Source organism: Pipistrellus hanaki, assembly GCF_964339955.1.
Source record: "Pipistrellus hanaki genome assembly, chromosome: 21".
In the NCBI taxonomy this organism is placed as follows: Eukaryota; Metazoa; Chordata; class Mammalia; order Chiroptera; family Vespertilionidae; genus Pipistrellus; species Pipistrellus hanaki.
Genome location: NC_140523.1, coordinates 1,327,998 through 1,353,550, shown reverse-complemented (window position 1 = coordinate 1,353,550; position 25,553 = coordinate 1,327,998). Strand labels below are relative to the sequence as shown.

The 25,553-nt window shown below is 54.0% G+C and overlaps 2 protein-coding genes across 2 annotated transcripts in view; both read right to left on the bottom strand.

Annotated features, from left to right (window-relative positions):
* Positions 1-25,553, bottom strand: part of TTC23 (tetratricopeptide repeat domain 23) — a 995,109-nt gene that overhangs the window by 836,887 nt on the left and 132,669 nt on the right. The gene's annotated exons all lie outside the window — the stretch shown is intronic.
* The window catches only part of IGF1R (insulin like growth factor 1 receptor), a 92,192-nt gene that overhangs the window by 7,869 nt on the left and 58,770 nt on the right, over positions 1-25,553 (bottom strand). Inside the window, exons 3-13 of the mRNA XM_084869339.1 lie at positions 10,073-10,403; positions 9,698-9,846; positions 8,867-9,011; positions 8,177-8,391; positions 7,217-7,343; positions 6,235-6,473; positions 4,983-5,150; positions 4,623-4,830; positions 3,480-3,772; positions 2,796-2,929; positions 1,611-1,770 (exon numbers count right to left, since the gene is read on the bottom strand). Of these exons, the coding sequence (XP_084725465.1) occupies positions 1,611-1,770; positions 2,796-2,929; positions 3,480-3,772; positions 4,623-4,830; positions 4,983-5,150; positions 6,235-6,473; positions 7,217-7,343; positions 8,177-8,391; positions 8,867-9,011; positions 9,698-9,846; positions 10,073-10,403 (2,169 nt within the window). The remainder of the gene's footprint in view (positions 1-1,610; positions 1,771-2,795; positions 2,930-3,479; positions 3,773-4,622; positions 4,831-4,982; positions 5,151-6,234; positions 6,474-7,216; positions 7,344-8,176; positions 8,392-8,866; positions 9,012-9,697; positions 9,847-10,072; positions 10,404-25,553) is intronic.

The following is a 25,553-nucleotide window of genomic DNA, read 5'->3' as shown; positions in this document are numbered from 1 at the left end:
AAAAATATATATATTTTATTGATTTTTTTTTTTTTCAGAGAGGAAGGGAGAGGGATGAGAGAGAAACATCCATCAGCTGCCTCCTAAACACCCCCCACTGGAGATGTGCCCGCAACCAAAGTATGTGCCCTTGACCGGAATCAAACCTGGGGACCATTTAGTCCGAGGGCCGATGCTCTATCCACTGAGCAAAACCAGTCAGGGCCAATCATTATTATTAATTTTTTTTTTTAATTCTCCTCCGAGGATATCTTTCCTTTGATTTTTAGAGAGAGTGGAAGAGAGAGGGAGAGACGGAGAGAAACATCCATGATGAGAGTGAGTCATGGCGCAGCTGCCTCCCGCACGCCCCCTACTGGGGATGGAGCCCACAGCCCCGGGCATGTGCCCTGACTGGGAATGGAACCATGACCTCCTGGGTCATAGGTCAATGCTCAACCACCGAGCCATGCCTGCCGGGGGGCCATTTTTCTTTTTAAAGTACAGTGTCTTCTGCCGTCCTAGTTCAAATGATGGGCTCAGGCAATACGGCCTTTATCTGCAGCTGAATGACCGTAAAGGGAAATGCACTCTTTGGCTGAAATAAAACGCAGACAGAGTCTTACGGATCCAGCGCTCGCTTGCTCCGTACTGGCCTTTTCATCTGTCTTAACTCAGTGCCACAGACAATTTAAAAAACCAACACACATACACAGCCCGGCCGGCGTGGCTCCGTGGCTGAGCATCAACCTAGGAACCAGGAGGTCAGGGTTCGATTCCTTGTCAGGGCGCTCCGTCCCCAGTGTGGGGTGTGCAGGAGGCACCCAATCTAGGATTCTCTCTCCTCATGGATGTTTCTCTCTCTCTCTCCCTCTCCCTTCCTCTCTGAAATCAGTAAAAAGATAAACACACACACACACACACATGCACACACTTACACACACAATATAGCTGCATGGCACCCCTTGCCCAAGTACCCCGTTTCCCCGAAAATAAGACAGTGTCTTATATTAATTTTTTTTTCTCCCAAAGTTGAGCTAGGTCTTATTTTCAGGGGATGTCTTATCTTTCCATGCGCTAGGTCTTATTTTCGGAGGATGTCTTACTGTATTTTCCGGTGTATAAGACGACTTTTGAACCGAAAAAAAAGTCAACCGAAAATCGGGGGCAAAAAGACCAAAATTGCACAAAAATTACCTGCAGATCTTGACGGCAAAGTTAAGTCTTTTCTTTGAAGTGGGGGGTAGTCTTATTCAGTGAATATAGGCCTAAACCTATGTTTTTAACTGTAAAAATTAGGGGGTCGTCTTATACGCCAGAAAATACAGTATTTTCGGAGAAACACGGTAGCTCTGAATCCTCTCCTGACACCACAGTCCAGTGAGGCATCCTTGCAGCCCTGGCTCCTCCCTGCCCCCAGCTCCTCCCAGGACAGAACACTGAGGATCCAGGACAGAGTACCGAGGATCCAGGACAGAGCACCGAGGATCCAGGACAGAGCACCGAGGATCCAGGACAGAGTACCGAGGATCCAGGACAGAACACCGAGGATCCAGGATGACCCGGGCTTCCCTAGCCCCGGCCCCGCGTTTCTCCCGCCGCCCGGCGGCTCCCTCCTCCCCCGGCCTCACCTTTGTCCTGCACGAAGAAGAAGATGGGCTCCGTCCAGGACCCGTTCCCGGACAGGGAGGTGGCCTGGATGCGGGCCGTGTAGTTCCCCGGGGTCAGCTTCTGCAGCTTGGCCCCTCCGTACTTCTGGTAGTCCTGCCGGGACACGCACTCCCGCTGGTCCTGTGGGGGTCGGGGGACGGATATAGGCGGACTTCCCACAGACACGTGAGGAACTCCCGCGGCCCGGCCTCTCCCTCCCACCGGCCCGGGATCCCGATGGGCAATAGAAGGAAGGAAAGGAGGCCTTAGGAGGCTCCCGAGTGTTTTTGCTTTTAAATACACGGAGAGGCCGGATGATGATGAGCTCTGACTGCATGATCATCTGGCCACTCGGTGCATAACCTATAGAATAAAAGGCTAACAGGCCAATTGTCCCCTCGACCAGGAGTTCGATCAGCAGGCAGGCTGGCCAACCGCCCGTGTCCCCTCCCCCTGGCCAGGCTGCACAAATTCATGCACTGGGCTTCTCTCTCTCTCTCTCTCTACACACACACACACACACACACACACACACACACACTGAGTGACCAGATTATTATGCATTGAGATCATAATAATCTGGCCACTCAGTGTACATTTCTTTCTTTCTTTCTTTTTTTAAAAATATATTTTTATTGATATTTTTACAGAGAAGAAGGGAGAGGGAGAGTCAGAAACATCAATGAGAGAGAAACATCGATCAGCTGCCTCTTGCACACCCCCTGCTGGGGATGTGCCCGCAACCAATATACATGCCCTTGACCGGAATCGAACCTGGGACCTTTCAGTCCGCAGGCCGATGCTCTATCCACTGAGCCACACCAGTCAGGGCTCAGTGTACATTTCTATTGATATCACAGAGGAAGGGAGAGGGGAAGAGAGAGAGAGAAATATCCATGATGAGAGAGAATCATGGATCGGCTGCCTCCTGCACGCCCCCTACTGGGGATGGAGCCCACAACCCAGGCATGTGCCCTGACCGGGAATCGAACCGGGACCTCCTGGTTCACAGGTTGACTCCCAACCATGGAGCCACGCCAGTCGGGCTTAGTCCTTATTTTATTGTTTAAAGTCAAGCGGAGCAGCAGGGGCCGGTCCTGCACTGTAACCAACGGTTACCCCGCGAAGGAGACCCCCCCCCCCCCCGCACCCCTGCCCCGTCTCACCTCCTCCTGGGACCCGTATTTGACCTCGTACATGAGGATCAGCCCGTTGGGGTTCTCAGGCTCCGGCCACATTAAGATGACGGAGTCGGCCTTCTGCTCCCAGGTGATGGGCCCGGGAATGTCATCCGCTCCCTCTGTGTGCGACAACGAGGGACGAGCAGTCATGCCGGGCGCGGTCCCCCGGGAGGGCTGCCCACCCCGGGCTCACCCACGAGCGCCCTCCTCAGGCCCAGGGCCCCACGGCCCCCGTGAGCTGGGTGCTCGCACACCCTGCAGGTGTGGGGGACGGAGACATTTGGTGACCCATGAGCCCCTCCAGGCCAGCCTCTCCCACCCCCTGCCGCCATCCAGCCTTTCAAGGTTTTATTTTGATTGGTTTCACAGAAGAAGAGAGAGAGGGGGAGAGAGAGAGAGAGAGAGAGAGAGAGAGAGAGAGAGAGATAGAAACATCCACGAGGAGAGAGAACCACGGATCGGCTGCCTCCTGCACCCCCCAACACTGGGGATGTGCCCGCAACCAAGGTCCATGCCCTTGACCCCCGGGAATCGAACCTGGGACCCTTCAGTCCGCAGGCGGATGCTCTACCCACTGAGCCACACCGGTTCCAGCTTTTTTTTTTTTTGGGGGGGGGGGCATTCTTTAAGAAGCGGGAGGCGGGGCGGGGCGGCTGGGCCGCGCCGTACCTGCGGGCATGGTGCGGGCGAAGACGAAGTTGGAGGCGCTGCAGCCCAGCGTGTCGGCCTCGTGGTTGCAGCTGTGGATGTCGATGCGGTAGAGGGTGAAGGGCTTGAGGTGGGAAATGACCGTCCGCTCCTTCTTGTCCACGCGGCTCTCGAAGAAGGGGTGCTCCCAGCCCGAGTCCTCGTCGATGATCCACTCGGTGGTGTTGAAGGGGTCGGTCACCGAGCTGTTGCGGCCCCGGCCGGGGAGGCTGGTGTTGGAGACCTGCCCCAGGTCCCGGCGCTTCCTGTCAGGCCTGCGGGGGAGACACGCACACACACACACCCCGGGGCTCATCTCCGCCTCAGGGTGGCGTCACCGAGAGAAAAGCAAAACCTCCCCCCCCATTATTATATTTATATTGTTATTTTTATTAAGTTAGCGAATACATTCATTAAAAGGTGGAATGATACCTCCTTATGTATTTTTTCCCATTCTCTCTCTCTCTCTCTCTTATTTTTAGAAAAGCAAAATCTTTTCATTGTTGTTGTATTTGTTATTATTTTATTAATTAATTTAGCTAATACATTCATTAAAAGATGGGATGATACCTCATAATGTTTTTATTCCTCCCTCTCTCTCTCTCTCTCTCTCTCTCTCTCTCTCTTTCTCTCTTTTTTAAGAAAAGCAAAATCTTAACCCAGGAATGAAAGGAGCTAGGCAACCCTCGTGACTAAGAGTGAAGCAATAGTCCAGGGATTTCCTTCCTTACCGTTTTTTTCATTTTTATTTTTCAAATGCATCCTTTTTATTTATTTATTTTTTTTATTGATTTCAGAGAGGAAGGGAGAGGGAGAGAGAGAAACACCCATGATAAGAGGGAATCATGGATCGGCCGCCTCCTGCACGCCCCCTCCTGGGGATCCAGCCCGCAACCCGGGCCTGTGCCCTGACCGGGAATCAAACCGTGACCTCCTGGTTCATAGGTTGAGGCTCAACCACTGAGCCACACAGGCCGGTGCTTGTCCCTCCTTGATGGTGACTGGGTGCCACCCCGAGGTCCTGGACCCCCCAACTAGCAGTGGGAGAGGGAGCCACAGGCCCTGGGCAGGGCAGGGCGGGGGGGTGGGGAGCCACGCAGGGACAGGGGGTCCGCGGGGACGCACCGAGGCACGAAGATGGAGTTGTGCAGGAAGTTCTCGAAGACCTTGCGGTACTCGGCCTCCTCCTTCTCCAGCTGCTTCTCGGCCTCGGTTTTGGGGCAGGCGCAGCAGGGCCCCTTGGGGGGTTTGCAGGACTCGGACTTGTGGTTCTCCGACAGCTCCTCCTCGATGTCGAAGGTGCCTTCCGTGTACTTCCGCACTGGGAGCTTGTCTGCTCGGGAAAGGGGGGCGCAGGGGGGCCCGGTCACCCCGCTGGGCGGTCAGGACGGGACCGCGGCCCGGGGGCTGGGACACGGGCTGGCAGGGGCGGCCCTCCCCCGCCCCCCCGTCCCCCGGTCCCCGGGCCCCGGCCCCCGCGCCTGCCTTTGGAGCAGTAGTTGTGCTGGTACAGGTAGGCGTCCTGCGGCTGCTGCTGCCAGCGCACGATGTAGTAGCTCAGGTTCCCGTTGGGCAGCGAGGGCGGGTTCCACTTGACGATGAGCTGGGAGGACGAGTTGGAGGCCGAGATGACGTCCAGCGGGATGGAAGGCACTGGAAGGAGGGCGGCGGGCGTTTCGGGAGACGGATCCACGGACCGGGACCCGAGATCCGGGCCCTCGGCCTCCGTGCAAACCGCCCGGAGCCCACAACCGGCCCGGGAGGGGAGGGCGGCGCGGGGAGGCTCGGGGAGGGCTGTGTCTCCCCCCGGCCTCCGTGACCAGGCCGCCCCGGGGGGCACACGCCACTGAGCTGCGGGCGGACAAGGTGTGTGTGTGGGGGGGGGGGGGGGGGACCCGGGGTGGAGCGATACCTGGGGCGGCGGGCATGAGCAGCCCGCGTCTCAGCCGAGATTTCGGAGTCCCGGGTTCAAATGGCAAGAACCCAGGTGAACAGGGGAAGTGAAAGGGGCTAGAAGGAGAGGGAGAAAGAGAGGGAGGGAGGGTGGGGAGGAGGGAAGAAGAGAGGCAGGGAGAGGGAGAGAAGGAGAGAGAGAAGAAGAAAGAGAGAGAGGAAGAAGAGAAGGAGAGACAGAGGGAGGGAGAGACAGAAGAGAGGAGAGAGAGGAAAAGAGAGGGAGAGAGAAAAGGAAGGAGGGAGGAGGAGGAAGAGAGGGATAGAGAGGGAGAAAAGGAGAGAGGGAGAGGGAGAGAGAGAGTGGGAGGGAAGAAGGGAGGGAAAAGGAGGGAGAGGGAGAGGAGAGAGAGGAAGGAGGGGAGGAGGGAGGAAAGAAGGGAGGGAGAGGGAGGGAGGGAGAAGGAGGGAGAGAGGGACAGAGAAGGAAGGCAGGGAGAGAAGGAAAGAGGAGGGAGGGAGAAGGAGGGAAGGAAGGAGGAAGAAAGGGAGAGAGGGAGAGGGACAGAGGGACAGAGAGAGGGAGGGAGGGAGAGGGAGGAGGGAGGGAGAGAGGGAGGGAGCGAGGGAGGGATAGAGAAGGAGAAAAGGAGAGAGGGAGAGGGAGAGGGAGAGTGGGAGGGAAGAAGAGGGAAAAGGAGGGAGAGAAGGAAAGAGGAGGGAGGGAAGAAGGGAGGGAGAAGGAGGGAAGGAAAGAGGAAGAACGGGAGAGCGGGAGAGGGACAGAGGGAGGGAGGGAGGGGAGAGCGGCCCCGGAGCGCTGACACGGCCGGCCGCTCGGCACCTGAGGCGTTGGTGCGGAGGTACAGGATGTCGCTCTTGGCCCCGCGGACGTGGTCGCTCTCCACCACGGTCAGGGTCACGGCCTTCACGTAGATGGCGTACTGCGTCCAGGGCTTGAGGCCGTGCAGGAGGATGCCGGGCTCCATGTCCTTGTTGGCGGGCAGGTCCACGTCCACCATGTTCCAGCTGTTGGAGCCGCAGGCGTCCTGGCCGTCGTACTCCGTCACGTTCTGGTAGGGCCTGCGGGGGCGACCGGCCCAGCGCTCAGAGCCCCCAGCTCCCGCCCCGGCCCCCGGGCTCCCTCCCGCTGTTCATCTCCCTGTTCGTTTCGTTTTATTATCATCTAAATCGACCCCTTTCTTAAGGAAAAAAACACATCAGTATTGACTTCAGAGAGGGAGAGGGAGAGAGAAACATCCACGAGGAGAGAGAACCATGGACCGGCTGCCTCCTGCACGCCCCCCCCCCCCCTTCCCCTCCTGGGGATCGAGCCTGCAACCCAGGCATGTGCCCTTGACTGGGAATTGAACTCTGACCTCCTGGTTCAGAGGTCAAGGCCCACCCACTGAGCCACACTGGCCGGGCTCCTTTGCATTTGTTTTATTCAGATGCCTCTACCCCCGGAAGCCAGTGCCTGCCCTTGTTTTTTTTTGTTTTTTTTGTTTGTTTTTTTTTTATATATATATATTTTATTGATTTTATACAGAGAGGAAGGGAGAGGGATAGAGTTAGAAACATCAATCAGCTGCCTCCTGCACACCCCCTACTGGGGACGTGCCCGCAACCAAGGTACATGCCCTTGACCGGAATCGAACCCGGGACCCGTCAGTCCCCAAGCCGACGCTCTATCTATCCACTGAGCCACACCGGTCCCGGCCAGTGCCTGCCCGTGTGTGGCTGCTACGGGCAGTGGGAGACCTCATGTGACAGCGGAGGACGCGCGGATCCCCGCCCTGTCCCCCTCGGGCCTGGCCGGGACTCACGCCTCCTTGTAGTAGACGGTGAAGCTGATGAGGTCCCTGTAGTCCGGGGGCCGGTAGCGGCGCCACGTGACGATGATGCGGTTCTTCCAGGTGTTGGCGGAGGTGAAGTGCAGCAGGTCGCTCTCACCTGGGGCGGGGCACGGCCGTGAGGGGGCACCCGCCGCCGTCTCCGCCACGTGCCCGAGGGTCCCCGCCCCGTGCCCCTGGGCTCCAAAGCTGCCTGCTCGTTGGCTGCCGTCACGGGCAGCGACAGACGTCATGTGACAGCGGGGACGGGCCCGAGGCGGCAGCGTGGACATGGACACGGACACCACACACACACACACACACACACACACCCCCCCACACACACACACAGCCCCTGTCTGGACGTCTCGGTGGCTTTCTTACTTCTAACCAAGGACCCAAATACGGGTTTCAACCCATGGAGCTCGCAAGGGCTCCTGAAGGAGGCCCCGTGTCCCCACAGGTGGAACGAGGAGGGGGAGACACACACACACACACACACACACACACCCACACACACACACACACACACGCACACGGATGGTCTCGATTGGAAAAGGAGTCCCTTTATTACCCAGCGGGGCCCACCGCGTTTTGACTCAAAACGTGTTTCCCAAAGTGTGGTCCGCGGACCCCCAGGGGTACCGGGGGAAGAGTCTGGTGGGGGTCCGCGTTGCACCGGAGTTTGGTGGGGACAGGCACTGCACCGTGCTTAGCGGCGCCTCATTCTACCTTCTCGTGAGGACGAGGGGTCCTCGGCGTTAGGAAAATTATAGAAAGGGTACAGCTATGTCAAACGTTTGGGAAACACTGGATTAGAGGATAATCAAAAAGGGCCTGAAGAAACAACAAACACAGGTTCATCGGCATATCTCCAACACACGTGCACACACGTGTATCACACGCACACACATGCGTGCATGTATGTGCACGCACACGCGGGCGCCCACTCACAGGAGGCCCTGTCGCCGTTGTTGCGGGTGTTGATGTCGCCCTTGCCCTGGCGCCCCCGGGCCCCGGTCATCTCCTCCATGCGGTAGATCTCGGACACGCACAGCTTGGGGTTGAAGGCGAAGTACATCTTGCCGGACTTGAGGGTCAGGTTGTGGGTGTCCCAGTCCCACAGCTGCTGCAGGTTCTGGTTGTCCAGGACGTAGAAGGAGTAGTTCCTGCAGACACAAGAGTTTTTTTATCCGGCCCCCCCCCCCCCCCCGCACTGTGTCCCGGAGGAAGTGACTACCCACTGAGCCGCCCAGTCGGCGCGCCTCCCTCGCCGTCTCTAAGGCTGGAGGCCCTTACGTTCCAAAGACTGTATTTTTTTTTTTTTTTTAAAACATGTTTATTGATTTCAGAGAGGAAAGGAGGGAGAGGGAGAGAGAGAGAAACATCCATGATGAGAGAGAATCATGGACTGGCTGCCTCCTGCACGCCCCCCCGCCCTGGGGATGGAGTCTGCAACCCGGGCATGTGCTCTGACCAGGAATCGAACCCTGGTTCATAAGACGACTCTCTAACCACTGAGCTACACCGGCTGGGGCTCCTTTCTTCTGGACAAGAGGGGTCTCTCACCCCCGGAACACAGAACCCTCCAGGCGCACAGCTGACCCCAGGCCGCGGGCAGGCGTGCGCGCGGGCAGCACTCACCCCTCCAGCTGTTCCTCTCCCAGGACCTGGCGGAGGCTTTTGAAGAAGGACAGGGAGACCAGCGCATGGGAGTGGCGGATCTTGATGTAGCCCGTGACCACCTCGATGAGCCCCATGAAGTTCTCCAGTTCCGAGGCGATGTTATCTGGGGGAAGGGGGAGGGGGGGTGGGACCGGGTTACCCAGCTCCCTCCCGCTCAGGCCTGCTCTGGGGGCGACTCTGAGATGCTCAGGCTGCTGGTCGGGTGGCCCCTCCCTTGTCCGAACAACCCCCTTTCCCGGAACAGCCCACCCCCCCTCAGGGCAGCGGAGGGTGTCTTTCTTGGAGGCTGGACGGGATAGCTCCCAGGCAGAGGAAAAGAAAAAACAGTCAAATCATAAACGCCAGACCGCCGGTTAGCTATCTGGAGAGCAGCTTTTGTTTTATTAAAAAATAATAATAATAATAAATTAATTAATTAATTTTAAAAAACCACCCACAAAACACCTATTTTTATCCATTTCAGACAGGAAGGGAGAGGGAGAAAGAGAGAAACATCCATGATGAGAGAGAATCGTGGGCCGGCTGCCTCCTGCGCGCCCCCTAGTGGGGATCGAGTGCACAGCAGGACCTGCGCCCAGATGGTGGATGGAACCGGGACCTCCTGGCTCACGTGGATCGGACGCTGCACCTCTGAGCCAGCGGGCTGGGCACTGGGCTGTTTTTCTAGGCCAGTTGTGAGCCAGGGACGGGTAGCAAAGGCCCCACCACCCCGAGAAAACCCAGAGACCCTGCAGGAGGAGGGCGGAGGAGCAGGCAGGGAGTGAGGGAGGCCGGCGGAGGGATACTCACTGCCCCTGCGGATGTTGATGAGCAGGTTGCCCTTGAAGATGGTGCAGCCCTGGAGCATCTGAGCCGAGGTCACCGAGTCGATGGTCTTGGTGCCCTTGTACTCCTCGCAGATCTTGGGGCATGGCCCTTCGCAGGGGACGCAGAACATGCTGCGGGAGCAGAGAGAGAGGGAGGTCAGTGCGCGTCCTGGCCCCCAGAAAACCCACCAAGACCCGCACCCCCTTCCAGCGGCTACACTCTCACCACCGCCGTGCGGCTGCTGCTATTGTTTCAGTCTCTTTGCAACAGTGTAACGCAGGCCCGCTCCCTCCCCCCACCCGCTCCCCACAGGACAGGGTCTGGGGGAGGGGGCGGGGACCCCGCGCCGGGCCTGACCTCAGGCTGTCGTTGCGGATGAATCCGGACGGGCACTCCTGCATGCACTCCCCGTCGTGCAGGACGAAGCCCTCCAGCTCGAAGTCCTCCTCCAGGTCCTCCTCGTCGCCGAGGGGGATATTGGCGCAGAACTCGCGGTCCACGCAGCGCCAGCCCTCGAAGCGGTAGGTGTCCGGCGGGCACTCGGCCACGCACACGCCCTCGTGGTAGTAGTGCTTGCAGGCCACGCAGGCCGCCTGGTCGTCTGGGGCCGTGCAGCCGCCCAGGCACTCCTCGTGGCAGCACTCGTGGTTGTCCGTGCACGCCCGCTTCCCGCACGCGCTCGGGCAGGCTGTGGGGCAGAGGGCGCGGGGTGAGCACGCTTCGTTTCTATTTTTAAAATAGATTTTAAACATATATTTCATTGATTTCTTTTACAGAGAGGAAGGGAGAGGGATGAGAGAGAAACATCCATCAGCTGCCTCCTGCACCGGGGATGTGCCCGCAACCAAGGTCCATGCCCTTGACGGGAATCGAACCTGGGACCCTTCAGTCTGCAGGCCAACGCTCTATCCACTGAGCTACACCAGTTAGGGCAGTTATAACTTTTTAAAAATATATATATATATATTATTGATTTTTTTTACAGAGAGGAAGGGAGAGGGATAGAGAGCTAGAAACATCAATGAGAGAGGAACATCGACCAGCTGCCTCCTGCACACCCCCCACTGGGGATGTGCCCGCAACCAAGATACATGCCCTTGACCGGAATCGAACCTGGGACCTTTCAGTCCGCAGACCGACGCTCTATCCACTGAGCCAAACTGGTTTCGGCGTATAACTTTTTAAAAAGATTCTTATTTTATTTTTAAAAAACATTTTTATTGATATCGGAGAGGAAGGGAGAGGGAGATACAGAGAGAAACATCCATGAGGAGAGAGAATCACGGATCGGCTGCCTCCTGCACGCCCCCTCCTGGGGATCGAGCCCCAAACCCAGGCCTGTGCCCCAAAGGGGAATGGAACCCGTGACCTCCTGGTTTCTAGATCGATGCTCAATCACTGAGCCACCTGGGCTGGGCTAGACGAGATTTAAAGGGAGAAAAAAATTTAAGGAAAAAGAGAGGAGAAAGATCCCCATAGATTCTGCTGTTGTGACCGCCAGGCACAGCCCCGTACAGATGCCCCCTCGCCGGTCCCAGAGGCTTACATGGCCAGGCGGAGGGGATAAAAAAAAAAAGAATACTCGTCTCACACACTCAAAAATTACTCCAAGTTATTTTAAATCGGGGACTGTTTGTATATTCCTTATAAGTTGATGAAGCGCGCACTGTCCCTCCGTGACTCAGGGCGGAGGAATGGGGAGGGGAGGCTATATTTATCGCCCGCCGGCGGCTCCCAGCTCCGGCCCTGCGTGCACCCCCGTTACTGTACACACAGCCACGCGGCTCCAGGCGGCGCCCCTGTCCTAACAAGGCCGGCCCGGGGCCCCCCTTCAAGGGGAAGCGAGGCCCCTGGCGTCGTGGTTTCGGCTGCATCCCAACACCCACCGGTGCCGGGGCCCGTTTGTGCACAATGACATGCCTTATGGGCATCGACCTAATATCAATGCCACTAATAGGTGCCTACTGTATACATCCAGGCTATCCAGTAAGTCGCCACAAATAACACTCCTTTTTAATATATATATACACACACATACATATGTATATATATATATTCTTTTTATTGATTTTTTTTATAGAGAGGAAGGGAGAGGGATAGAGTTAGAAACACTGATGAGAAACATTGATCAGCTGCCTCCTGCGCGCCCCCTACTGGGGATGGAGCCCGAAACCTGGGCATGTGTCCTGACCGGGAATCGAACCAGAACCTCCTGAGGATATTTTTTTCCCCCCATTTTATTTTTTAAGAGAGAGTGGAAGGGAGGGGGTGAGATACACAGAGAGAGACATTGATGAGAAAGAGAGACATCGATTGGCTGCCTCCCACACGTGCCCCGGAAACCGAGGTCTGTGCTCTTGACCTGACTCAAACCTGTAGACACCCTGAGCCAACCCTGCGAGGACCCCAAACGAGTAAGCTCTTAGCACAACCTCCTTGAACAGCCTGGCAGAGCCGCTGCTGTCCCGAGTTGCAATGCATCCTCATGGCCAGCAGAGGGCGCACGAGACCGGGGCGTGGACCCTGCTTGCACATCATCTCTTTGGAAGCGTTTGCGTTTTACTCAGAACAAGTACTGGCAAGTGACAAAAAAAGAAAGAAAGAAAGAAAAAGAACATGTTTTGCAAACAATCAGAGTGACCTGAAACCTCGGGTAAAGGCTGAAGTCAGCGTTTGTTCATCGCAGCAGCTCGGGCCAGACTCTGTGCAAACGCTTGCTAAGTGGGGCGCGCAGAAGGGAGGGCTGTGCGTGTGTGTGTGTGTGTGTGTGTGTGTGTGTGTTGAGCGGGGAGGGAGGAGAGGGAGAACCTGGGCTTCTCGGTTTCCCTTCACCTAGGAGGACCTCTCACATCAGGCCCATGTCCCCCACCCCCAGTCTGGGCTGCGAGAGGCATTGAGTCTGGAGCATCTTTGCAAAGGAGACGGATTCCGAAAGCAAGGTATCATCGTCGTTCCTCTGGAGCTGAAAGCAGCCCCAAGAAGTTGGCATCCCGGCGAGGGTTGTCTTGTCTTCGTCTGGCAGCAGACAGAAGGGAAGGGCCGGGGGAGCCCGGGCTGTGAAATTCACCCCACGCACAGCACGGGTGGTGGTGGTGGTGGTGGTGGTGGGGGTGGGGGTGAGGCTGGAGCTGGGCCCAGCCCCCAGGCCACCTGAACTCGGAGCCCAGGGCCCTGTCACAATGTGATGTTCCCCCTAGAACAGCGAATAATCGACCCATCCACTCGAATCCCCCTGGATAGGGTTGCAAATTGCAAAATGGGCCCCCTCCCCCCATTTTCCAATTCTGAAACTGTCTCCCAGCCACACGAGTCCCCCACACCACCCCATCTAAGGTAAAGCCTACTGATTGCATCTGTACCCCAAAATGCACGCCCTCTCCCCCATCCACAAAATCATGCCTCAGCTTCCCCCCCAAGCCCTCTTGCTCCTGCCCCATGCATGGGGAAGCACTTCTCTTCCCTGGCTTCTCCTTCTCAGCCCTCCCGGGGCTCTGCGTGAGGCCTGTTGAACCTGTTGCTTCCATCTCCCCACCCCTCCTCAGCATTGCATGCCCACCATACCTCCCTCTCTCCCATCCTCACCCTCATCCTTTGCAATGCCTGCGCACCCTAGCAGAGGAAGTGCCTGGGGCTCCTAAGCAGCTCGGTCATGCTCAGAGAAATATCCGTGTCACCCCCCACGAGGTCCTTGGAGAGAGCAATTCCGACTGGAGCAGGAGCGTGTGTTCACAGGGAAAAGAGGATCTTGCTCCGAGACTTGAGGTTATTTGGAGTTCCTAAAAAAGGCCAGCCTTCTTCATCGCGTCCACCAACACACCTACATGCATCCCATCCAGCCGCCGCCTCCCACACGTGGGAACAACAGGAGGTGAGGAAACGGGCCTCGGGGGCCTCTGACCACAGAGGGCACGTACCCATTGCAAACGGCGCCTGCCCTGGAGCTTGCAAAATGTACAGGAAATCCTCCCCCTCCTACACGGGGAGCCCCTTGCCAGCAAGATGAAGTGTAAACACTTTTCTATTAAATTAGCCAGGTGTTTAACACACACACACACACACAGACACACAATCATCCCGATCCAGTATTTTAAAAATCCTGGCTGCCTTTCAAGCCTCCTGGTGCGGCCACGTGCCTCTGCCTCTTTGTAAGGGGCAGGCTTGGCTTTTTTCTTTTTCTTTTTTTTTTCTTTTTTAATGAATACAAACAATCTGCAAATTAGTCCACATCGGAACACGCAGCCGGAAGAAGGCAGCCAGAAATCCTATTGCCTTGATCTGGGCTTTTTTTTTTTTTCTTTCCTGTCTTGACACTGGACTCGGACGGAGAGCAACAATGTAAATCTATGTATCCACAGAGCGATCGTTAACTCAGCCCTAAAGTTATTAACGATGTGATAGAGACCTGTCCTCGGAAAATGAAGAAATACAAAGAACGGGGGAAAGTGGGTAACATCTGGGCCTCCGAGGACAGATTAATTTTTTTTCTTAAATCCTCACCCAAAGATATTTTTCCATTGATGTTTAGAGAAAAGGGGAAAGACAGAGAAATATCGATGTGAGAGAGAGACACATCGATTGGCTGCCTCCTGCATGCGCCCTGACCAGGGCCCGGGCCAGGCAGGAGCCTGCAACTGTGGTACGTGCCCTTGACCGTAATTGAACCCGAAACCCTTCGGTCCCACTGGCTGACGCTCTATCCACTGAGGCACACTGTCCAGGGCTCAGCTTACAGAACATCACGGGTCCACGCATGTTGATGAGATCATCCACGTAAAAAAAAAAAAAGAAAAAGAAAAAGAAAATCAAACGGTCATCTACCCCAAAATGTATGCGAAAGCAAAGAGCAGCCCAGGAGCTGTGCTGGTGAAATGTAAGGCGACAGTTTAGGAACGGCCGACGCCCCATGGTGAGCCGGCTGGGACACCTTTTGAAGGGCTCCGGTCACATCTGTCTGCCTGCCTACTTTTTTTTTTTTTTTTTAATTAATTGGTTTTAGGGTGTGTCGGTGTTGAACATTTTGAGATGGCTTGCATTCACGTTCTGGGCATATTTTGATTGATTTCAGAGAGCAGAGATGAGGGAGAGAGATTGATGGAGAGACACCCGTGATGAGAGAGGATTGTGGATCGGCTGCCTCCTGCACGCCCCACCCTGAGGATGGAGCCCGCACCCCTGGCGTGTGCCCTGACCGGGAATCCAATGACGACTTCTTGGTTTCTAAGTCGACGCTCAACCACTGAGCCATACCGGCGGGGGGAGGGGGGGTACACACACACACACACACACACACACACCAATTTTATGTTACATGTTACGTTTCTCCTTCTTTCATGCATGTTCTCTGCACGGGGGCAGGAAGCATGCTTTTTTCAGTGGCCGCGGTATGTGAATTCAGTGACTCATGCCACGTACTCCCCGGCTGGCTCCTCTGGGGAAGGGACACCGGGGTCTTACTTGGTTCTTCCTTTCCTTTCTCTCCCAGTGGCTCCTGGAGGGTCTGAGAGAGCCGTCATCAGGGCTGATGGGAGCCTGGCTCCCTCATGATGCAACCTTTCTGGGGGCAGCCACGCCTTTGCACTCTGCAGCAAATGTATGCGCAAGAGAAGGTGTGCGTGCATATGCAGATGAGCTGCGTGCAGCGGAAGGTGTGCGTGCGTATGCAGATGAGCTGCGTGCAGCGGAAGGTGTGCGTGCGTATGCAGATGAGCTGCCTTGCCGTTTTCGCCTGGGCTGCCAGGAACCCAGGGCGACCGCATTCCAGGAACCGGCCGGCTGGTCCCCGGGTGCTTATCTCTCCGACTCCACCACTGGGGCCCTGTGTCCGCCGTCTCCTTTTTTTTTTTTCCTTTAAATAAATGAAAATGTGTCTCGTCCTCTCTCTGGCATGAGACACCGTGTAAACACCCCAAGCAAATAAGCCCCCCCGGGAGGAGCCCCTTTCTCGGTGTTCGGGGTGAAGTGTCAGGAAATAAATGACGAGGAGGAGAAGAGGAATGTGGAAAGGGATTCTCTCCGCTCGCCTCCTGAGGATGGGAAGAGGGCAGCACGCAGAGGAGCCACGGGATGAGGATAAAATAAACCGTGGTCCGCCGGCTTCCCTCCTCGGCTGCCTTTCCGGAGAAGAGGCAAAAAATAAAATAATCATTTGACCTAAGACCAAAACCCACGGGCTGAACAAAACCAAACAAAACCCAATTTGTTGTTTGTTTTGTTGTGTGTGTGTGTGTGTGTGTGGTTTTTGTTGTTGTGTGTGTGTGTGTGGTTTTTGTTGTTGTGTGTGTGTGTTTTGCTTTGGCGGAGACAAAAACTTTCTAATGGAAATGCCTCGCTCTCTTCTGAGGGCTGGATGGAAATAAAAGCTGAGGGATCCGGCTGGAAAAGCACAAAATGGATGTTTGCTATCATTAGCAGGAAGGCGCCTGCCATTTAGGGGGCATTGAGACTGCTCTCCGTGCTCCGAGCTCGGCCTGCAAGGCCTGCTTTCATCACTGCGACTTGGAAACGCGTGGCCCAGCCGACCTTTTCCCACATGGGGGTGGTGGGGGCGCTGAGTGTGGCTGCCCCGAGCCACCAGGCGGGCACTGCCACCCCTGCCATCTGCTCCCGGGTCCCTGCTCAGAGCCGGAGGGTCCAGGGCCCCTCTACCCGGGCCACAGGTTCCCAGAGCAATTACCATATTCCCCCCTCAGACCTCACAGAAGGGGTCGGTATGACTGCACTGATCTGGGGGCTGGAAACTTGCTGGGGACACCATCTGACAAGTGGGAGAGAGATCCTGCAGCTAAGATGGCAGGAGGCTCAATTCCGTGCCTTAAGGGTCTCTCCCAGGGCATTTCGGAGCCGCCGATTGGACCAGAGATCTGTGGGTTGGGGGGTGATAAAAAAAAAAATAATAAAACAAAAACTGGGGACTTCAGGCAGAGCTTAACCCCACTTCCAAATAGTTCTTAGCTGTTTTTGCTGGAGATGTCCGGGTTCACACCGAGTGAGAGCGCATAGTATTAGGGCCACCCCAAGCACGGTGTTTAATAATAATTTTAAAAAAAAAACACCGCCCCCAAAAATAAAAAAAATAAAATCCACAAAGATCTCTCCTTTGGGTGAGTTTTTGCAGAGTCGGTATGTGTTCACTGAACCCGAGAGACACGCGGAGTCTGAGGGAAGCGCAGAAAGAAATGCCCTCCACCAGCCCGCTGCTGCCAGGTTATTAGCGGGAGAGATGGACACACAGATAACGACCGGAGGTAAAGCTTCCCCGAACCGAAAAGATACCCATCGGGGCAAGGATACTTCCGGCCGCGAGGACCACGGCATGGGGACGTATTTGCAGGGCTCAGCGCCGGAGAAGGGGGGACCCCCCATCCCCATTCCGGAGCCTGGGGGGTCGCGGTGTGACTTTTCATCACTTGCCCCACAAAGTTATAAATTGCATCTTTTAATTTACCGGCAACTTAAAACTGCTTCGAAACAACCTCCGCGTTTTTATTTTTATTTAAACTTTAATAAGATTGGTATCAACAAGGAGAAAGTGTTGAAAATAACCCCGGGGCTTCTGTGAGCGCGAATGGGTCCGTGGCGAAAGTTGCTTAAAAGGGCTAATTATTTCTCTTTTTTTCTCTTTCTTTCTTTCTTTCTTTCTTTCTTTCTTTCTTTCTTTCTTTCTTTCTTTCTTTCTTCTCCGCTTTCTATCCGGGCACAGGGGAATTTTTAAACAATCTCCAATCCCTCCATTCAATTAAAAAAATAAACAAAACAAACCTCCATTGTGCGAGGCGCCATTGGAGCGCGCCTCCTTACCTTGCGTCACAAAAGGAGAGAGGGTGGCAAAGAACGCTCGCTGGTATTTTCATACTCTTAAAAAAAAAAAAAAAAAGCGTAGCCATTCTTCTTGGCCAGACCGAGGAAAAACAAAAAAAACAAAAACCATTTGTTTAAACAAACTTCACTAACACAAAACCATTTCCTCCCCAGACCCCGGGAATTCAAAAACGCGTCGCGCGTTTTAATGGGATTTAAAAAAAAAAAAAATTCAACAACACGAAAAACACATTTCCACAAATTAAAAGCAGGACGATGGGAAACCGAACAAATGGACGTCACCCCCTTTCTCGTGTGGATCTCCATTCTGGTTTGCACTCAGGTGCCAAAATCGCCGACAGCACTTTCTCTCGCCGCGGCGAGAAGATGTCATGGCTCCCGAAGGTCTGAGTCGGACCAGAAAGCTCATGAATATTCTTATTTTTTATTCTTTTTTTTTTTTGGGGGGGGGGGGGAGCCGAGGCTAAGAAATCACTATCATTGGTGACCAGACACACATTCCCGACCACCCGCCCGGGCCCCGTAACGGCGGGTCCCGGGAAACAAAAAGTATCCGAAAGTGTGGCGTTGCCTTTTCAAAGTTACTCAATCACGCCAAGCGCGCGCGTCCCCGATTCTGAAGATCGGAATCTTCCGAGACGTCTTTCTCTTTCCCCATCAAATGCCTCCGCACACGGGAACCATCCGCCCTTTTCCATAAACTCATCGGCTGGATTGCATTTTAATGAGAGTGCGATCGACTTCCTACGCGCAACGGGAAAGAAATAAGTGCGCTAAAAAAAAAAAATAAGAAAGACGCTCGAAATTCGGGTTTGTGTTTACGGGGTGCGTGGGGATGAGGAGGGTGGCGGTGCCTGCGTGGCGGTGGCGGCCGTGGTGGCCGCGACACGCGTGGCTGCCTGTGGATGGCGGTCGCGCCACGGAGCAGCGCGGGTGGAACAGTTGGGGAGTGAGTCATGGGGGTGAGCTCAGCTCGGAACAATAGGCTCAGTCCGATGGGGGAACGCACGCCGCCCCGCTTCCATGTTACAGGGTGCCTTTTGCAAAAAAAATAAAAAATAAAAAATATATATATATAAAACCACACACATTCCCGTCTTGTTACTTTCATTTTTTACATCGCGAGCCGCCCCGCCCGCAAGTACTTTTCGCGGCAGACGCGGGCGACCTCAGCGAGTTATTTATTGATCGCGTGGGCCGCCACCGCGGCGCCACTGGGCTCGGAGGCTGGGGCGCATTCCTCCCCCTGGAAACTTTAGGACAACTGTTGGGTTGTGTGTGCTTGCTCTTTTTTTTTTTTTCCCCTTCCCTCCCCTTCCCCCAACTTTGCGCAGGGCTCCCAGGACCCGTCACACACAGGCGAGAGTCTCTCCGACAGTTGAGAATGCAGAACTTTTCCACCGTGAAACGGATTACCGACATTCCGGAAACCCAAGCCCGCCACGTCCCGTCCCCAGGGAGGCCGCGTGGCTGCTGGCGCCGTGGGATCGCCCCCTCCCCCCGCCCCTATATCCCTTCCCCCCCGCCTCCGCCTCCGCCTCCCGCCTCCCGCCTCCCGCCTCCCGCCTCCCGCCCCCGCCAGGGCCCCGCCAGAGCGGCTGAAACCATGTTTCCGCCGCGAAACTTGCACCCGCGAGTGGTTTCCACGCCACGATCGCCATGTTCGGGCGACACGATCGGGGGACCACGGATGCGTTGTGGTTTTTTTTCTTTCTTTCTTGGGGGACAGCGGCGATCGGGATGGAGGCATTCGAAAGGGAGAAGCAGACAAAAAACAAGGGCTCCTGTGTTTCCAAAAAAACCAAAAAAAAAAACCAACCCAGACCGCCACACTGGGGCCCGGGCCGCTCCCTTTTCCATCCACTCCAAGCACGTGGCGTCCAGAGACCACGTGACGTGGCGGCGGCAGCGGCGGCGGGGAGGTGTGGGGGGGGGGCGCCACGCAGGGTGGTCACGTGGCCAGCCCTCCCCACCGAGCCCAGCGCGGGCACGCGCACGCCTGGCCACGCCCCCTGACCCCCTCCCGGCGTGGCCACGCCCCGCCCCCCAGCCTGGCCCCGCCCCGCCCGCCTGGCCGGCGCTGGTGCTGGCGGCGCTGGCTGGGAGCGGCGGCCGCGTGGCAGTCCCGGGAGGGGAGTCGCCGCCGAGCTGCGAGCAGAACAGCATACGCATGCATCCGGACCGCTTCCAAGCTGGGGCTTGGGGTCTGGACCGAGCACTCGAATAAGTACATGTTACGTGGCTCGCGGTGCTTTGCGGCCAAACTTTTCCAAAAAAAAAAAAAAAAATGAGACCTTCACCGAGAGATGGAAAACACGGAGAGAACTTTCGGGACACGTATCCCGCGAAGTCGGAAGGCAGCCACACAGGGCTGCGCCCCCGGCACGTAGCCGCCACGATTTAATTCGAAAACCATCCATCCTGCCCGTCAAGACCCCGGCGCGGGCCAGCGAGCCCAAGCGTTTCCATCCCCCACCCCCATCCCCGCCACGTTTCTCTTTTCTTTCTTTCCGAGTCCTTATGGAACAGGGAACGTCTCAAAACTCCTAAAACTCAATTTGTCGAGTTTTTAAAAGGTCAGGGAGGGAACAACAAGAAGAGCCACGGAAAGTGGATCTTGTCCGAATGTGATTTTTTAAAGAAATCGCACGATATAAAAAATAAAAAAATGGCCATCCACGGGGCTATCGCGGACTTTGGAAAAAAACAAAACACATTACGGTCGAGGAATAGCGATACTTTTGTGTGTTCTTGGAAGGGAGAAGAAGTCCAAAAGGAGACAAAAGATGCCCTAGGTAGGGTTCAGACAGAACCAAAGAAATCGCCTACTTTTAAAGAACTAAGTCCACAATAATTTTATTTTATTTTTTTAAAAACTTTTTAAAAAAGTGACGGAAAATTCGAACAAACGGTTTTTCTCCCCCCGCCCCCAACGCGAATCTCGATTTTTTTTTCTTTCCCCCTGGCGGCCGCGATGGAACGGATTGGGGCCGGGCTTCAGCTGGCCGCCCCCAATCCGGTCCCCTCGTGGTGTCCTCATAGGCCAGCTATGCGGGCAGCCGGGACCAAAACTAATGGGGTTGTTTTTCAGCAACCGAACTCTCCTCCCTCCTCCTCCCCGACCTCCTCGCCAGGGAAACATGGCGATTCTGCAGATTTTTCTGGCGGCGTGTCACTCATAATGGTCCTCCCCGAAAAGGGAAGGAAAAAAAAAAAAAAAGAAAAAAAAAAGTAAGCGGAGCTGCCCCACGGCTATTTTAAAAAAAAGTTTTACGTCCCTCCTTTTAAGAATACAGAAAGTCCCTCTGAATATAATTTGAAGGACGAAGGGCAGGAGACACAGACATAGAAGAAGGAGGAGAAGAAGAAAAGTCACCGTTTGGCAAACGCGCGGTCAAAAGGGCGTTAAAATGAATAGGGAAGAGGGACTGGGGGAACGGGATGGTCTCAAACATCTACCCCCCCCCCAAAAAAAAAAAAGATGGTTCCTTGTGACAAAGGAGAGAAGAGCACAGTGGGTGCAGACGACAAAAGGGGGCCACCGTCACCCAGCGGTCCGAGTTGCGCTCAAAACCAAAGCAGTTGCTAACCCTGTCACGCGCCTCCGGCTGGGACCCGCTGGAAAAGCAACAGTATCCCTTCTGAGAGTTATAAAAACGGCAGAACCTCCATTTCATCGGGAGAAAAAAAGCCCACACGCAACCTGAAGGAGATCTCCAGTGGCTACGCTGGCTGGAGCCTCGCTCCCCTCTGCCCCAAGGGTGCAGGTTCCATCCCCCCCCCCGAGGGCATATGCCTAGGTTTCGGGTTCGATCCCCGGTTGGGGCAGATACAGGAGGCAACCAAGCGATGGATGTTTTTCTCTCTTTGTCTCTCTCTCTCTCTCTCTAAAAATCAATAAACTGACCTAGCCGGTTTGGCTCAGTAGATAAAAGGTGTCAGCCTGCAAACAGAAGGGTCCTGGGTTCGGTTCTGGTCAAGGGTTCGATTCTGGTCAAGGGCACATGCCCTGGTTGCGGGCTCAATCCCCAGTAGGAGGCAGCGGATGGATGATTCTCATCATTGATGTTTCTCTCACTCCCTCCCTCTCTCTTTCCCTCTGATTTCTAAGACTCAATGTTACTACAATATATTGCTCCCCCAGTTAAAGCTCCCTTGCAAAGGCTGAGAGGTTTGTCAAGAATCAGTTGCCATGTCCAAGGCACGCGTGGCCTGCATGGTAATGTACCCATAATGGGCCCTTACCAAGCAGATGAGACAAAGTGCCCTCAGCCGTGCTGATCTGAACGTGAGGCATGAGGGGACCTTTTTAGAACACTGTAACTCAGGACACGAAGTGCTGAGCGCTGGGCTGGGATACAGCGGAAGGGACCGCTGCAACCATTTTGAAAATGATTCTGACCCTCTTTTTGGTTTCACTGTGGATAAATGTGTTCCATTCAGTGTAATGGTTCCAGCAGCCATCTTATTATGAGAGAGAGAGAGAGAGAGAAGAGGGGAGAGAGGGAGGGAGGAAGGGATGGGGAGAGAGAGATGGATGGAGGGACAGAGAGAAGTAAAACGTTATGTGATAGAAAAACAGACTGGTACCAGAATTCAACCACCCAGCCATAGACGTTTCTGGGGTAGGTAGCCAAACACCAGACAGAAGTCAGATCTCATTCACACACAATTCTTTCTTAAAAAAAAAAAAAAAAAAAAAAAAAAAAAAAAATCCTCACCCCAGGACATTTTCCCATTGATTTCCAAAGAGAGTGGGAAGGGAGGGGGAGAGACAGACTGAGAAAAACATCGATATGAAGAGAGACACATCCCTTTGGTTGCCTCCCGCATGCTCCCAAATCAGGGCCAGGGAGGTTCGTGCCCTTGACCGGAATAGAACGTGGGACACTTCGGTCCACAGGCCGGCGCTCTATCCACTGAGCCACACCGGCCAGGCCTCACTCACACCCAATTTGAACAAACTTGCAAAAAAAAATCTCTCTTCAACATACTCTCAGCAAAGAGGAAGCCGGGACTCACCACCTACAGAGGCACTGAGAGAGACACAGCCTCCCCAGCTCCCTGCTGTTCAGTCTATTAAACAGAAACGGAGGCATAAAGATGATAAAGCCAGCCCCCGAGAACACAGTGAGCATCATCGGAGAGTTCCCGTCCCCGGTGCACAACTTCCCGCCAGGCCCCCGGGCTAGTGCCGCGTTATGCGTAATACAGCAATTTATGCTCCCTGATGTCCCCGCGCCGGCCGGCAGTGATTGAATTAGACTCGCTAGAGGAAGAAGCAGAGGAGTACATAATCCGAGCGGCGGAGATTTGCGGCTCCATAATGTACGGAAACAGGTGCCCGGGCCTCCGCCAGCCCGAGGGCGCCCCTGTACTTCTCCGGTTCGTTCTTTTCATTTGACGGATTTGTATTCATCGGACGAATGTGTACTGAGCATCTTGGAGAGACAAACGCTGAGAGAGGCGAGGCTCTGTCCTCACACCGTTTACAATCTAGTAAGTATCTGGGATATGCAGGGCCCCAATTTCTACCAGGATTGCAAGTGTGCCTGGATATTAAAAAAATTTATACATATACATATATATGTATATATATACACATACATACACATACATATATATATATATATACATATACATACACACACACACACACACACACACACACACACACACATATATATATATCCCAAAACCGGTTTGGCTCAGTGGATAGAGTGTTGGTCTGCGGACTGAAAGGTCCCAGGTTCCATTCCGGTCAAGGGCATGTACGTTGGTTGAGGGCACATCCCCGGTAGGGGGTGTGCAGGAGGCAGCTGGTCGATGTTTCTCTCTCATTGATGTTTCTAGCTCTCTATCCCTCTCTCCCTTCCTCTCTATAAAAAATCAAAATATATATATATAAAATATATATATATATATTTTATATATATATATATATATATATATATATATATATATATATATATATATATATATATATATATATATATATATTGATTTCAGGGAAAGGGGAAGAGAAACACCCATGATGACAGAGAATCATCAATTGTCTGCCTCCTGCATGCCCCCCACTGGGCATGGAGCCCGCAACCAAGGTACCGCCCTTGACAGTAATCGAACCTGGGACCCTTGAGTCCACAGGCCGATGCTCTATCCATTGAGCCACACCACACCCTGAAGGACTGGTATTAGAGAGCCCAGCCTGCAGTTCATTTCAAGGCGGCAGAGAGGGAGGGAGGGGTGATGCGTGCATGAGGTTGGAAGTCTTTTTTCTTTTCTTTCCTATTGAGAAAGGGAAATTAAATCTAAGTGGAAATAACGTTTTCCTGAAAATGTTTCCCCGTTTCAGCGCTTCCCCGGAGCACTCTGATCTCGCTGCATCACGGGGCTGTGCTAGATGAGAGAGAATGAAGACAAAATGAATTTAAATAAAATTGAAACTGACCAGGCGGGCTTTTATGCAGCCGGCCTGATAAAACAGCAAAGCAGAGAGGGGAGAAAAAACAGAAAAAAATACAGATGCACTAAAAAGGAGAAATACAAATGAACTCCAGGAAAATTTTAAACGCAAACGAGAGTTTCCATCTATCTGGTTTCAAATTGTCTAAAATCCAAAAAGCTTTTGAGTGTCCACGAGTCATGGATGGACACAATGACCTGTCTCGGTTCCCCCCTACCCCCCAACATATTGTATTGATTTTTTACAGAGAGGAAGGGAGAGGGATAGAGAATTAGAAACATCGATGAGAGAGAAACATCGATCAGCTGCCTCCTGCACATCCCCCACTGGGGATGTGCCCGCAAACAAGGTACATGCCCTTGACCGGAATTGAACCTGGGACTCTTGAGTCCGCAGGCTCTATTCACTGAGCCACACCAGTTAGGGCTTTCTCGGTTGTTTTGCTATCGCAACAGAAGATGGCTTGCTTCCCCCACAACGCTTAGGGCCTTAGGAGCATTTGGTTAGTACTTGCTAATCATCAGAACGGAGACCTCCAGAAAAACGGGTGCCATCACACCGCCTGGGCGAGTCTATTTTGAAGAAGTGGCGTTAGAAGAAGTTTAAGTTAAAAAATTGTGGCTCTCCAGAGAAATTTTGATCGTTGTACTATTGATATTTGGCTCTGTGAACTCATGAGATCGCCGACCACTGGGCTAGTAGATGAAAGAACGGAGCTGTGCGCTTTGGGTGTTGGCACATTTATTTTAAAAGATGCACACAAAATGGCCCAGCCGGGGTGGCTCAGTGGTCGAGCATCAACCTGTGAACCAGGAGGTCACGGTTCAATTCCCGGTCAGGGCACAGGCCTGGGTTTGGGGCTCCATTTCCGGTAGGGGGTGTGCAAGAGGCAGCCGATGGATCATTCTCTCTCATTATGTATGTTCCATCTTCTCTCTCCCTCTCTCTTCCTCTCTGAAATCAATACAGTTATATTTTTAAAAAATATATAATGGGCAAATAGAGATTTCCTGACTAGCTCTTCAAAAAACAAACAAACAGCCGAAACCGGTTTGGCTCAGTGGTAGAGCGTCGGCCTGCGGACTGAAAGGTACCAGGTTCGATTCCAGTCAAGGGCATGTATATTGGTTGCGGGCACATCCCCAGTAGGGGGTGTGCAAGAGGCAGCTGATCGATGTTTCTTTCTCATCGATGTTTCTAACTCTCTATCCCTCTCAATTTCCTCTCTGTGTAAAATCAATAAAAAAATATATTAAAAAAAATGTACACAAAATAGTCTACCTGAATTTTGCGGCTACATTGCGACCGCTTTCCACTTGGCATACAACTGTTTTCCCTAATGCACAAGCCAAAAATAAATAAATAAATAAAAATAAAATACAGTATATACTCTCTCTCTCCCATCTCTAGTTTACTTTCAACTCATTCCCATCAGTGAACAGAACCTCTCACCCAACACGTAAGCTCGGATGCCTCTCGGATGCCTCCCGCCTGCCTACAGAGGATGGCGTTCTGGTCGAGGGCCCAAAGGCAAGTCATGATTGTGAGAGAGAA